Source organism: Hoplias malabaricus, chromosome 18 (assembly GCF_029633855.1).
Source record: "Hoplias malabaricus isolate fHopMal1 chromosome 18, fHopMal1.hap1, whole genome shotgun sequence".
Taxonomy (NCBI): Eukaryota; Metazoa; Chordata; class Actinopteri; order Characiformes; family Erythrinidae; genus Hoplias; species Hoplias malabaricus.
The window spans coordinates 16,501,766-16,516,264 of record NC_089817.1 but is presented as its reverse complement, the minus strand read 5'-3'; the positions used below and the strand labels follow the sequence as shown (position 1 = coordinate 16,516,264).

Genomic DNA, 14,499 nt, shown 5'->3' with positions numbered 1-14,499 from the left:
TAGCACACACAGTTTGTATAATCTCCACAAATGCATGAAATAATTTAGGCAGTCCAAAGCAGTTGCACATGAGCCATGCTTAATGCCAAGCATCAGCTAGAGGGACATAAAGCACCACTTCCTCCCTCCTCCGCAGCTGGGCTATGGTGCAGCAGAACTGAGGATGTGGAGTGTTGGAGCATGTTTGAATACCTTTGAGGTGAGTTTGAGTGGGATCCTGAACTTATCACCGGACACCAGTAAGTGACCTCACTAATGCTTTCATGACTGAATGCCATTAAATCTTTGCTTACATGCTCCAACATTTAGGATAAACCCTTCCCAGAAGAGTACAATCTGTTACTACATCAAATAGTGGTGGAGGCAAACTACTAATAATATTATTTATTTCTGAAGGAATGAAGAACTGTTGGATGACTGTCTATAAGTGTTTGGCAATATAATGTAAATAAATGTTCATTAACAGACATATTTCAATGTCTCCCGTAATATCATTTAACAAAAAATTGGCCCAAAATATATAATCCTTAGAAGTTTTTTGGGGGAAAAAAAGCCCAGCCCATTGAGAATGGTCCTGTCCATATAATAAACCCCCTCCTCTCCTATTTTCCTTTGATAGGATACTGAGGACATTCAGAAGAGAGTGTTTTGTTATTACATTTAGTTAATTATACAGTTTATTGTATATAAAACCAAGTAATTCTCTTTGCTATGGGGACAGAATATTTCAGATAGAGAAACAGCATTAGGAATTTAATGAGGCAGTTGTCAAAGAATGAGTAGAGAAATGGGGTTTAGGGGGATATGAAGAGGAAAGGGGGAGTTAATGTGCTGCAAAATAAAAATGACCTGTTAGCTATCCCTTCATACAGCAGCTTTAGAACTTGCCAAGTACAGGCCGACAGGAAATCCCAAATTCTGTCTTCAGATTTTATGCACTATTATGCTGTTCTGGTTTGCAGCGGACAGTTTTATTAAGCAATTTGGAGGTTCTATGTTGGACCATTTGTGTTTTGTACTTCAGTAAAGGCTCATGTGGCATATTACTAATGCTGTCTTTTAGCCTGTTATCCATTAAGCTGTCTGCCAAGCTGGTCAGCCCCACCAAACATATATTATTACAAAAGGCCCTTTAGTTCATTTCAGACCATTTAAGTTTGATTTAAAAATAATAATCTAATAGGTCAAGTAATTTTTCCATGAATAACAGCATAGTATAAAAACAACAAAATTCAAAGAATAATTTAATATTAGAAAACTTTGTTGTGTACAATTATGCTTAAATCTTAAGAGATTCCTGAGGGAGGCTGGAATCATGAAATTCAAACTCAACACATATCTGGGAAATGGCATCCAACACAAGGGAATGCAATTGAATCCCATCAAGACAGAAAAGTATTGCAAATTCAACCATAGTATGAATAACAATCCCTTGTTAAAAACAGAAAGCAAACTTAAATTCTGCTGCTGCACTTAGTGTGTTATTTTGAAACCACCAATTTGTTATAAATCATTACCAATCAGTAATTTAAATTATACCTTGCACTTAATATATACTGCATATTTTAATCTTGTTGTTTTCACCACTCTTCTACACAATTTACATATATTTATATGCATAGTGTATGATAACTCATATATAGTATTTCTAAATTCCAATCGCTTTAATTTGTAGTACTATATATCATATTTAAAGTTGTTGTTTCATTCAGATTTGTGACATTGTTTTGTCATGGTTGGTTTGTTTTATTTGCATTAGTGACATTTATTTTTAGAATGTATTAATAGTTTAAGCACACTTAAATTAATACAATATCATTAGTAGTGATTTAGTACTAATTTGTGCTTCCAACCCTGTCAAATCTGTTGTTCTATTCTGTCTCCTCATTAGTTCTAACCTTTTACCTTGTAGCCATCCAGTTTCTTTTGTGGTGTGAGCTAATATATCTGTTTTGGACATGTACAATTATGTCTAAATATACTGGCACTGCACAACTTTGTGCATCTCTCCGAGAAAACTGTTGCAATTACAAAAACTTTGTTATTAACTAGTTTATTTCTCTTTTATTTGCTTTGGTACAAACAAAAAAACCCAGAGAAAATAAAAACTAATCTACCTTATGTATCTGAAGTCTTGCACAACCCATTCTGTGTTTTATTGAATAATCTTTGATAATACAGTATGTTTTCTCTGTACAATGACTGCACACAGTATATATTTCCATGTTTACATAAAATCTACTTCCTTCCTCTGTGATGGTTTACACAGCTGTGTTCTACTCAAGATCAGAACTCATATTTGCTATCAAGTCACAATGTTTGCTATTAGGTCAGAATAACCCATTATAATGCAATCAAACACTGACTATCTTCATCATCTATAAAACATGAGCATTCATACAGTGCCGAATATTTCCAAATACTGACAGTGAATATATAAATCTCATAGGCTGTCCACACAATTACTTTTTTTTATTATTTAGCCATATTTGTCATCTGAGCACAGGAATATCTAAAAGAAGATTTAAGTAAAACTACAGTCGATAATGTACCCTGTATGGTCAAATATACCCTTTATGGATGTTTGCTCACCACACACTGTTCTGAAGGAGCATTTTTTATGTATTTAATGGCATCCCCCACTAGAAAGTTAGTAAGGTTAGGTATTGAGATTGGTATTTACTGGTGCTCCACTACTCCAGGGTGCCCCCTCTAGCTGACTCTTGGCATTAAGCATGGTGATCTTCATCTAAACTGTAGCTACTCCAGTGTCTCACTTCACTTTAGTTTGTGTGTTTCTGTAAAAATCATACAGTACAAGCAGCACATGGACAACTGAATATTGTCATAAACAAAATTCTGTTCCCCTGCAAATTGGTGGTGCCAGATTCATTCATTTTTCTGTTTTCTTTTACCACATGCTTTACAACACACACATCTGATGAATACTACTGTCATGAACATAACCGCTGCTGTTATACTAAACAGAAACAGAATCACATCCACTGAATGGTAGGAGTACCAAGGCATCCTGTAGGCCTTTGTGCGCAGGTGAGGGGCTCCTTTATTCCTCATAACAAACTCAGTCCAGAAGACAGCTGTGTCTAGAGGTTTCATTGGCTGGTCTCTGTGAAGACTGGAGAGTCTCTGCATGTTCATTTTATAAGAATCATCACTGAGAATTTCCAGTAGCGCCTGTTGAAAATTGTGACCATTCAGTTGGGACAACTCCAGAATTTTTGCTGCTCCTTTCACTTTGATCCGCAGAAGGTTATCAAACTGATCAAAGAACAAAGGGATGCCAAGGACAGGCACTCCATGGTAAATGGCCTCTTGGACTCCATTGGTTCCACCATGAGCTACAAACGCCCTGATCTTCGGGTGTCCCAGGAGGTCGTTCTGTGGCATCCAGTTCACGAGCAGAGTGTTGTTTCCCACAGTGGAAGGTCTAGGTCCTACATGCCTCCAGATGACTTTTTGAGGGAGGTTGGCGAACACGGTAGCAATTTCATTCGCCGTGTTCGCTGGAAGACTGTCTACCAGTGTTCCCAAAGACATGATGATAAAGCCGTGTTTTCCTGAACTCTGCACAAAGGTCTCCAAGTCCTCAGGGAGGGGCTTTGAGGGCTTACATTGGAACCCACCAATGTAAACAACATTGGGCATTGTAGGCTTGGGGAAATCAAAGACGAAATCAAGCCTCATGAGCCAAATATCAGCCTCCTGGAGAAGGCTAACAACATCACAGTCATCATTAAAATATTTATGGCATAGAGCTTTGTAATGTGGCCCCACCACAAACTTATCTTGGAAGAGAATTACTGCATAGAAAAGGCTGTTCTTGACTCTTTGAAGGAAAGTCATTTGGTCTGAGAGGCCAGTTCCAGGTACAGGTATGTAGGAAAGTGGGGAAGGCGCAATGATAAAATGGCCCTCGCTACACATGATCCAACGTACATTGAGTACCAGAGGTAATTTCAAATAATGGGCCAAGACAACACCTGCTGTAATAGCTGGATCGGTGAGAACAAGATCATATTGTTCATTTTGTAGCCTCTTTACCAGTTCTTTGTCTTCAATGATATTACTCACTGTATTACAAGCAATAAGGTGTGCATTGACGATCAAGGAAAACAAGCTCATCTGAACTTTCAAATATGTCAAGGTGGACTTCCCTATCTGTATTTCTACCATCTTATTTATGTACTCCTTAAACTCATCTGCACTGTCAATTCCATCGGGAACAGTGATAGATTTGTAAAAAGATGAGTGCTCTGTAATATACCAGCTGGAGCTGGGTCTGATCACAGTGATGTCATGACCTCTAGAGTGAAGTGCCTCAATTAGCACCTTCATGTTGACCCAGTGACTGCCATCCACAGGATATACCAGAATTTTTCCACCCTCGCAACTCAGAATAAGGACAGTTAGAGATAGAAATAATCCAACAATGGAGGACGGTCCTTTATGCAAGAATGAGGTCATTGTACCTTAAAAATATAAGAAAAGAACAGGTTAGTATTTAGAATTTATAACTTTGCCTACCCTTCATGTACTGTGTGAAAGTCAGAGACCACTCTTCTTTTATTTACTTTTAATGTAACATGGCATCAAGTAGAAGTTATTAATTTTCAGGAGATGTTGCTGAAGTAATTAGATGTAACACTATACAACGGCAAGGTGGCCCAGCAGGTAGTGTCGCAGTCATACAGCTCCAGGGACCTGGAGGTTGTGGGATCGAGCCCCGCTCCTGGTGACTGTGAGGAGTTTGGTGTGTTCCCTGTGTCCGTGTGGCTTTCCTCCGGGTGCTCTGATTTCCTCCCACAGTCCAAAAACACACATTGGTAGGACTCAAAAGTGTCTATAAGTGTGAGGGAATGTGTGTGTGTTGCCCTGTGAAGGACTGCTGCCCCCTCCAGAGTGTCCATAGATGTGAGTGTGCGTTGCCTTGTGAAGGGCTGTGTGTTCCAGGGTGTGTTCTAGCCTTGCACCCAATGATTCCAGGTTGGCTCCGGGCCAACCACGACCCTGAACCCTGAAGTTACAGCCAATAAATAAAAAAATGAAATGAATGAAGTGAAGGCAACTCAAAACTAGGCTTCAAAAATCAATAAAACATGGGGTTCCTAACAAATATGCAAAAACACCAAAAGTGTCACCTTCACATAATTTAAAGTTACTGTCTTTGAGAGACATGGAAAAATTAAGCTCCATTTTTTTCTTCAACTGTGAAAAAAATCTACTGCAATTTCTGTTCCACTGGGAGAAGACAACTTCTCCCAGTGGAACATCATAGGTTTGAAAAAATGTGTAACAGACAAGAAGCTGTTATGTAGAAAAGGAAACAGACAGAAAAGTAAAAATTTGCGAATAAAACAAAGGAGCCACTGTTGTTTTCAGAACAATAAATTATGACCCGAGTTTCAGCCCCAACGTCACTTAATGCTAGTGTGACTTGGATTGTGAGAAATAGGACATGCAACCAATTTTGCAGGAATGAAAAGCCATAGAACTCTAGGGGTGGGTAACTATACCCCTGCAGATTACTTTTAAAAAATATAAGAATGGAAGCTGTATTAAACACAATTTTATTGAAATTTATTTTTCCTGGTGCTGAAACAAATGCTTGGACATTTGGCAGCTTGATCAGGAATAAAATTGATGGATAGTAGTCTCTGAAAATTTGCACAGTACTGCATAATATATATGGTAGCATGTTTTTAATACAGTATTTTGATAAGGCACATAATAATTTACATATTTAAATTATGTGCTGAATGATAATATTCATAAATAAACACATAATATGAACACTAAGCACTTATTTTACAAAACAGCAGGCTCTTATTCTGCTCCTTACTCTATTACACAATTCTTTCTCTGCACAGTCTGTTTATGGCTAGCCTTAAACATAAATTCTGACAACTGCATTCTTAAGTATAAAGGTATGCAAATGTTAATGAAATTCTATTAAAATAAGCTGATATAATTACCCCAGGTAACATGAAGAGTGTAAGCCTGCTGAACCTGTGAGTTCAAGTTCCAGCATGTGCCAGTGTGTTTTATAGCTATCAGAGATAAAATTAATGATTAACCCTCCTGTTATGTTCATTTGTCAGGAACAGCAATGGTGTTCCCGGGTCAGTTTGTCCCGGTGCATGTTTAATTATCCAAAAGATGTCTGAAACCAAAAAAATCCTAACAAGCAGTGTGAATATGTCATTACTAACTTCATTTAACTAACTAATTAATCAATCAATATTTAGTGCAGTGGTGCTCCTTACCTCTAACAGGTAATGGTTCATTTAGGATAATTCACCCATTTTACATTAAAAAAAATACTTTTTTTAATGTTTCACCACTTTATTACTTCTGAAAGACTGGCTGTCGGTTCATCCTTTGATTTATAGACTCCAGCCAGGATGAGGAGCCCCAAATATGCATCTAAATGTGTTTTTTTTTTAACGTTACACTTATATACCGCCTTCCTTGAAACCCTAGAATGCTTTACAATCAACACTCAACATTCAATCCACCCCCACACACACACACAAAAGGCAGCCAGACGTGCACAGCGTACTCTTGAGCAGGAACGACCATCCACCTGGAGGACTACATCGGGCACTAGGGTTTCACCCAGGACAGAGCCCCAATCCATATCTGGGCACACATACAGACATTCTTTCACTTACACACTCATTCACTCATACACCAGGACAGTTACAAGAGAAGCCAATTCACCTACACTCTGTTTTTGGACTGTGGGGGGAAGCCAGAGACCCCAGAGGATTTTTCATTTATTCATTGTCTGTAACCGCTTATTCAAGTCAGGGTCGCGGTGGGTCCGGAGCCTACTCGGAATCATTGGGCGCTAGGTGGGAACACACCCTGCAGGGGGCGCCAGTCCTTAACAGTGCAACACACACTCACATTCACACCTACAGACAGTCGCCAATCCACCTACCAACATGTGTTTTTGGACTGTGGGAGGAAACTGGAGCACCCGGAGGAAACGCATGCAGACACAGGGAGAACACACCACACTCCTCACAGACAGTCACCCAGAGGGAACCCATGCAGACACAGGGAGAACACACCACACTCCTCACAGACAGTCACCCGGAGGGAACCCACGCAGACACAAGGAGAACACAACAAACTCCTCATAGACTGTAACCCAGTGCGGGATTCGAACACACAAACTCCAGGTCCCTGGAGCTGTGTGACAGAGACACTACCTGCTGCACCACAGTGCCACCCCAATATCAGAATCAGAATTTAGCTCAAGACAGTCTTCGTCTTCAGACACATCTTCCTCTATTTTACTGTCATGATCAGTGATGACATCCAGAGCCTCCTGGACTGTCATCCTTTTGCTTCGGCTGTTCCTTTTGTAAAGGTCTGCCTGACAGTGTAATGTTGGTAGGACTCCCATGCAGATAATCTTTTATGTTTTGCCCCTCCCCTATTGAGTGTCCACTAAATGCGGGTGGAGTTTTCCCGCGAGAAAACATCTGCACCCTGGGTACCTGTGTATTTGTGTTTGTGTGTGTGTGTGTGTGTGTGTGTGTGTGTGTGATTGGTGTGAAATATGTCTCACAGTTGCAAACAAAGTAATACTCTGACATTTCTGACACCCTTTTACCTCCAGTTTGACTGCCGGGTCAAATTGACCTGAACAGTATCTATGTGATATAAACATGCAGGGGGTGGTTGCAAATATGTGAGATGAACCATTTTCATATTATATGTTGATATTATTATATACATATCTATTATATTATATTATTATATCTACTAATTAAGACAAGCAGAAAAAGTTTCATACTGAAAAAAATGCTTTTAACTATTTTTCCTAGATCTTCAAACTTTAAAACGAGTCAATTTGACCCACAACATAACAGGAGGGTTAACTTAAGCAAATACAAAGCATGACGTATGATTTTCATAGATAGAAATGATGAGTATTTAACCAATTCATTGGTCTGTCCTTTCATTTAAACCATCCGCAGCAGTAATGGACTTGATTTGTTATGTGCAAATAACAAGAATTGAGATTGCATGGACATATCAACCCCAGGTTAAAACTAAAGCCTAGACACTAGAGTAGGAAGTGGTAGTGTTAGTTGTCTTGCACAAGGACTTACTGATTCTGTGTGATTTTCTGCAAAATTAGGTAATTGAACCCCAGTTTGCAGTAAGGAGGATTGGGTTATTACCTACTATGCTACACCAACCATATTATATATTTCTAATAGAACAACCAAAATATTGTTTTATTTGGTGGTTTTATAGGGGGTTCAAATTATAAATTATAATTAGAATTCATTAATTCATTGTCTGTAACTGCTTATCCAGTTCAAGGTCACGGTGGGTCCGGAGCCTACCCAGAATCACTGGGCACAAGGCGGGGTCACACCCTGAAGGGGGTGCCAGTCCTTCACAGGGCAACACACACACATTCAATCAATCACACCTATGGACATCTTTCAGTATCCAATCCATCTACCAATGTGTGTTTTTGGACCGTGGGAGGAAACCTGAGCAACCGGAGAAAACCCACACAGACACAGGGAGAACACACTAAACTCCTCAAAGACAGTCACATGGAGTGGGACTTGAACCCACCTTTAGGTCCCTGGAGCTGTGTGACTGCGACACTACCTGCTGCGCCATTGTGCCGCCCATAATTAAAAGTAATTATTTTGTGTAATTTTTTATTAATTAACCACATGAAATCTGAACTAAGCCCAGACTTAACACATGTTTCGGAAACAATGGCTGGCCTCTGTGCGTGCATTCATGTCCTGTCAGGGCTGGATAAATATTGCAAGTTGTCATAGGGTGTGCCTCACAGAGCTCCCTAGTTCAGCAGTTTGGGTTCTGCTCAGGGAACAGCCATTTCTAGAGTGTCCCATAGCTGAAATAGTTCCAGTGTACTGGAGCTTTGTTTTCCTGAATGTTCTTACAGCCAGCCAGAAAAAAAAACAAAAAACAGTGAGCACTGATTGTTCTAGCAGCAGCACATCTTCCGACTGACTCAGATACTAATACTATGAGTCGTAAGAGCTTATTAAAATCACCAGTTTCCTAATGCTTCTGGTGTCAGAGTCCTAACCCCTGCCCAAATTAATCATTGTCTTTTTCTGTTCCTGCCCACTGTGTCTAGTCTATAGTTTGACATGGACATTAACTGTAGAAGACAATAATATTTTAAATTGCAAAGAAATTTGCCGTTGATACATTGGTTAGAGAAATTCCAATTAGAAATGTTTTATTTAAAATAAATGAAATGTATTATTTTATATTAAAATGTATTTTTTTTCTCAATAGCTTAGTGACGTAGTGTTTTTTTTTTTGACAGTGTAAACACATTGTCACTGATTTTGATTTTAGAATGAAAATTACATTATATTTATGTGGTAATATGTACTAAATATCATAACTAATGCTCACTTTACATTACCTCCCACCTCTCTCTCTCGCTGTTGCTCTCTCTCACTTAATCCCTTCTTTTATCACTTACAATGCATTGAAGCTGGAACATAGGGGTGTTTTTTGAGCCACAAGCTGCACTGTAGCATTTCTTTTCTCCATTAAAATTTCTATGTCGGATGCTAAAGCTCTCCCTGAAACTTTTACTCAGCAGTTTTAGAGATTCTAATTAAAAAATCATCAAAACTACTATTACATGTTATATTTAAGTGAAATAAATCCAGTTTTCATACATATCAGACTACACAATGCTCTCCCTCCCAAAAAAGGAAGTACTATTATTTTAACTTTATTTTTGTGATTAAAAAAAATCTATAATCAATCATAATATAAATAATTCCATTGTGATCTTGCATTTAAATATCCATTACTAAAAGTTTGAATATTAGGTACAGTGCGATCAATCACGATTAATCATAGCAAATTGTGCAATTAATTAGGTTTTTTAATCAATCGACAGACTTAAATTTTATATATATGAAAACAAAGACTATTTTATTGCCTTTCAATCACTCATTTATTCACCTCCTCTTACTGATCAGGGAGGCTGTGTGTCTACAGCCTAGCCAGAGTCATTGAACACGGGCCAGGAACACATTCTTTGGGTTAGTTTCTGTTATTCCAAATTATTGTCATGCAAAATTTACATTGCAAGAAAAAATTGCACTCAGCTGGTGTAAAAAACTCTTCACAATACCCTCAGATGCAGATGAGACAGAGCTAAAATAAAGAGAGCAGTCTGAGATTACTTTATTCACGTCTCTAGAGAGGTACTACATGTACTTTTAAGTACTACAGGACAAATTTAACCCCTGTCCTTAAATCCTATCCAGTACTCTTTTCTCTCACAAACAGCTAAGAATTGGTGGCTTGACAGTTATTACAGTGGATGCAATTAAGAATAATCATAATTATATTCTCTAGGATTTCAAGTACAATTAATTAAATGCAGACATTGTAGCACAGTGGTCCACAGTATTATTCCAGAGTACAACAAATACAGAATCCAATAGTGATTTGAAATATCAAGTTACCTTATATTTGTTTTTATATTCCATCATTTTATTATCATAAATCCCTACATTCTGTGTATGCATTTCATAACTTTGCCTTGTTCTGTTCTCACAGTGTCTGCCAAATAACTAAATGCAAATGCTTTTATCTTGTCTCAGAATGAATTCACAGTCATGGGAGCTCAGTGGCAGCTCTGGGGATGGGAGAGTTCATGTATATTTGATTAGGGAAAACACAGACATGTGCAGAACACGAGTGTCTCTCAGACTGGAGCTGGAAAGCACTGTTTTACTGCAAACAAAGAACACTCCATTACATTCTTGAGAGCAATGCCAGCACAATCCATCAGCACATAAAAGCCACTTTACATATGAATTGGCGGGCATTATTTAAACAAGCTTTTTTTCCTCACAGAAAGCATGTAGCCGCATTTTCACCCACACTTTGACAGCTGCATCAGATCAGAGAAAAATGAAGGTCACATGAACAGAACATCTGTAAATGTGTCTGGAACAATCTAAAAATAATCCTAAAAATACCACCTTAGACAGTCCCTTATATGAATGTATGTGGTCAGAGTTACTGTAACTAGAATGAGGCTCATTTAAATGGAGCTGGCCCTGTGCGACCATTTTGTTGATAAAGTTTTGGTTCTTATGTGTTTATAATGTTGCTGCATATGTGATTTCCCAGGTGGCAGAAGTACTGAAGACCTTAAAGAGACACTGTGCCCCAAATAAAAATGAATTCCATGCTACATCTGTTGTAAACATGCCTACAAATCTCAGACTGAGTTGCTGTGGTAGTCTAAAAAGTGGGATCATCCTAATTAAACACTTGGAAACAGATGCATTTTTAAGGTTGGTAGATCTACAACTATAGTAACTGTCATGAATGTTAAACGACACAGGGATTCCCAATGGATGTATAATGAACTGAAAAATCATTGATAAACAAAACGATATAATATCAAAAAGATATAACAGTGAAGTACAGAATGATGCAAGTTTAAGGAGAGTGCTAAATTACTGCAGCCAGATGAAATTGAAGAAAAAAGATGTATTCATATGCAGTGCTGCTCAACGTAGCACCATTTCTAAGCATTAAGCACAAAATCTCACTATACGGTTGGACCCCTGCCCAATCCCTCAGTGCTGCCTTTTCCCCTCATAAAGAAAAAGCCACAGAACAAGCCAGGAATCCACAGGGGGTTGTGTTTATAGAGTCTGGGTTTCTACACTCTCATTCAGATCCATCAACACTTTTTTTATTATTATTATTCATGCCCAGGGTCCTGCACTCCGTATGGACTTCATCCACTGTTTTGAATGTAGTATCACCTCATGAAACTGCATTTGTAATCAAACACAAGATAAGATGTAAAATATCCTTTGCCAATCCATTAGAGATTCGCATAGCGCCCACCACACTTTCTTCCTACTGTTTGCCACATAATTCCATTGTTTCAATCCTACAGCTAGGCCCTAAGTTTGCTGAGGCTGTTTAGCAACCAGCTACCCTTAACATCTACGATTACTCATGAATCCCATCACATGAGTATCCAAACCACCCACTGTTTCATCAACCCTTCACAGGGGTCATCAGGTAGGTACTTCCCCTCGTCTGTGTTTCACTGAATTAAGAGACATCTCATGTGCATATCTTCATTCTCCCAATGTTTAAAAGGCCGTGCTTATCAATGAACATGAAGCATGAAGTTTTGTCACTGTCAGAACAAAACTGTATATCTTATTATAAAGCTAACCAACTGCATGATATATATAGGCATATAATTAATTCACTCTTTCACTTATTATCTGTAATAACTTCTTCATCCTTCAAACTTCATCCTGTCAGGGTTGTGGTGGGTCTAGGTCCTAGCCAGAATGTGCTTATAATAACTTAAACTGTTATAAATACAAGAACAGTTAGGTGCCCTCCAAAAGGTGAAGACACTAAATCTGAGAATTGTCCAGTGGCCAGTGAGGCATGCATGATTTATATCTTCCATTTGCTTTCTTAATTTCCTTCTAATGTAAATGAACATGATAAGAAAACAATTACTGATAACAGTCTTTAACCCGTACCCGGCAACATTCTCTTTGTGAGTCTCTGGCCCCCTCTATTGGAGGTGTAGTGATATGCAAGGCTTATTGCTTGATTGCCCTGTAGTACACCTTTCAATACTTCTGCATAAACTACTCATATCAATCTGTAATGGCATTAGACATTTTTGTAGGCTCCTTTTATGGTTTGACCACATGTCAATCTTTATGTTCCTAGTCAATCTACATGTTCTGTAATTGTACTCATATTCTAAAACAAACACACTTTTGCCCATTTTAATATAAATATATGTTTATTTACAATAACACAAATAACGTACCATAATTTTCAGAGGCAACATCTGCAGTTTGATATATTTCATTCATTCATTATCTGTAACTGCTTATCCAATTTTAGGGTCATGGGGGGTCCAGAGCCTACCTGGAATCATTGGGCGCAAGGCGGGAATACACCCTGGAGGGGGCGCCAGTCCTTCACAGGGCAACACAGACACACACACATTCACTCACACACTCACACCTTCGAGTCGCCAATTCACCTGCAACGTGTGTTTTTGGACTGTGGGAGGAAACCGGAGCACCCGGAGGAAACCCACACGGACACGGGGAGAACACACCAACTCCTCACAGACAGTCACCCGGAGCGGGAATCAAACCCACAACCTCCAGGCCCCTGGAGCTGTGTGACTGCGACACTACCTGCTGCGCCACCGTATGTTATCTTTAGCCAGCCAATCAATTTTATGTCATATCATCACTTTCCAATTAAAAACATGTATCTCCATTTTTGCCCATTTTTATCATTTGAAAGCTTTTTATTGCTTGGAATAAAATCTTTTGACATTCATTTCCAGTAAAAGTAAAGAAGGTTTTCCCTTCTACTGTAAAGTTAGTATTTTGGGAGATACATGTTTTTAATTGGACTGTGACAATATCATATTAACTTCCGTGGTAACAACCAACCCTGACAGCAAACCTAGCCAATGAGCAATAGGCTAATAACAATTACCAAGATAGCATTAGTGTGACTCTTAGCTTAATCATCAGACAAAAGCATAAAGTAAACCTTGATTCAATGTTTATTCTGTGGATTCTGTGATTCCACATTCATGAGCAGTTAGTGAACAGGTTGCCTTCCAATTTCAAACCATTTTGTCACCGGTCCACTTCACTCCCCTCCACTACACAATACTGTGAGGAAGCTGCATGCCAGCCAAGTGCCAAGTGTTGGTTTGTGATGTATTAAACCCTTCAGCATATTGTTGCATACCTCCAAAATAGCAACTTTTCAAGAGAAGGGGGAAAACTCTTAATTTTCAATGGAAGTTAAAGTAGAAATTTAATTTATAGTAGTTTTACAGCATTTCTATTGGTCCATTCATCATGAAATTTTCCCAAAATTTGAAGGACAGCTGCTGTGTACTAAACTAAAAATCAACAACAATAGACATATAAGGGTTTTTTTATTTGAAATGACAATGAAATCATAGAATGTAGTGCCTCTTATGCATGACTATTTTAATTTAATGATAAATAAACTTTTATTATGCTTCAGCTAGATTGCTATGTACATCTTTACCAAGTCCTACCACAATGCTCAAAAGGCAAGTGCAGTTTTCCAGACACAAATTTTATATAGCTATAATTTTAATTAAGTAGCATTTTTTAGATTTAACACACTGCAACTTCACACCATGTCCAGTGATTTAATAAAAACAATTTAGAACGAAGATACAGATGTAGAAATGGATTAGTTATTCTCTTAGCCAAGGCCAAATAAAGATGCAGACACTGGGTAACGGTCCATTCTGCTTTAAAATTCAACAAACAACACAAGCATTGAAATGTACTACATGAACAAACATGATCTCTGATGTGAAGGGATGGCATCCATACAATTGTTGCCTGTTAGGCCTTTTATGTT

General features: G+C 38.4%; 1 protein-coding gene across 1 annotated transcript; it reads right to left on the bottom strand.

The window, feature by feature from the left end:
* Positions 1–2,850: 2,850 nt before the first annotated feature.
* On the bottom strand, positions 2,851–4,371 carry LOC136674718 (UDP-glucuronosyltransferase 1A5-like). Its single transcript, XM_066650884.1, has one exon. It carries the CDS (start codon positions 4,354–4,356, stop codon positions 2,890–2,892), a length of 1,467 nt encoding a protein of 488 aa, XP_066506981.1. The 5' UTR covers positions 4,357–4,371; the 3' UTR covers positions 2,851–2,889.
* Positions 4,372–14,499: the final 10,128 nt, after the last annotated feature.

What these genes read in the sequence shown, in the direction of transcription:
- LOC136674718 (XM_066650884.1), bottom strand. Translation starts at nt 4,356, where the DNA reads ATGAAGGTGCTAATTGAGGCACTTCACTCTAGAGGTCATGACATCACT.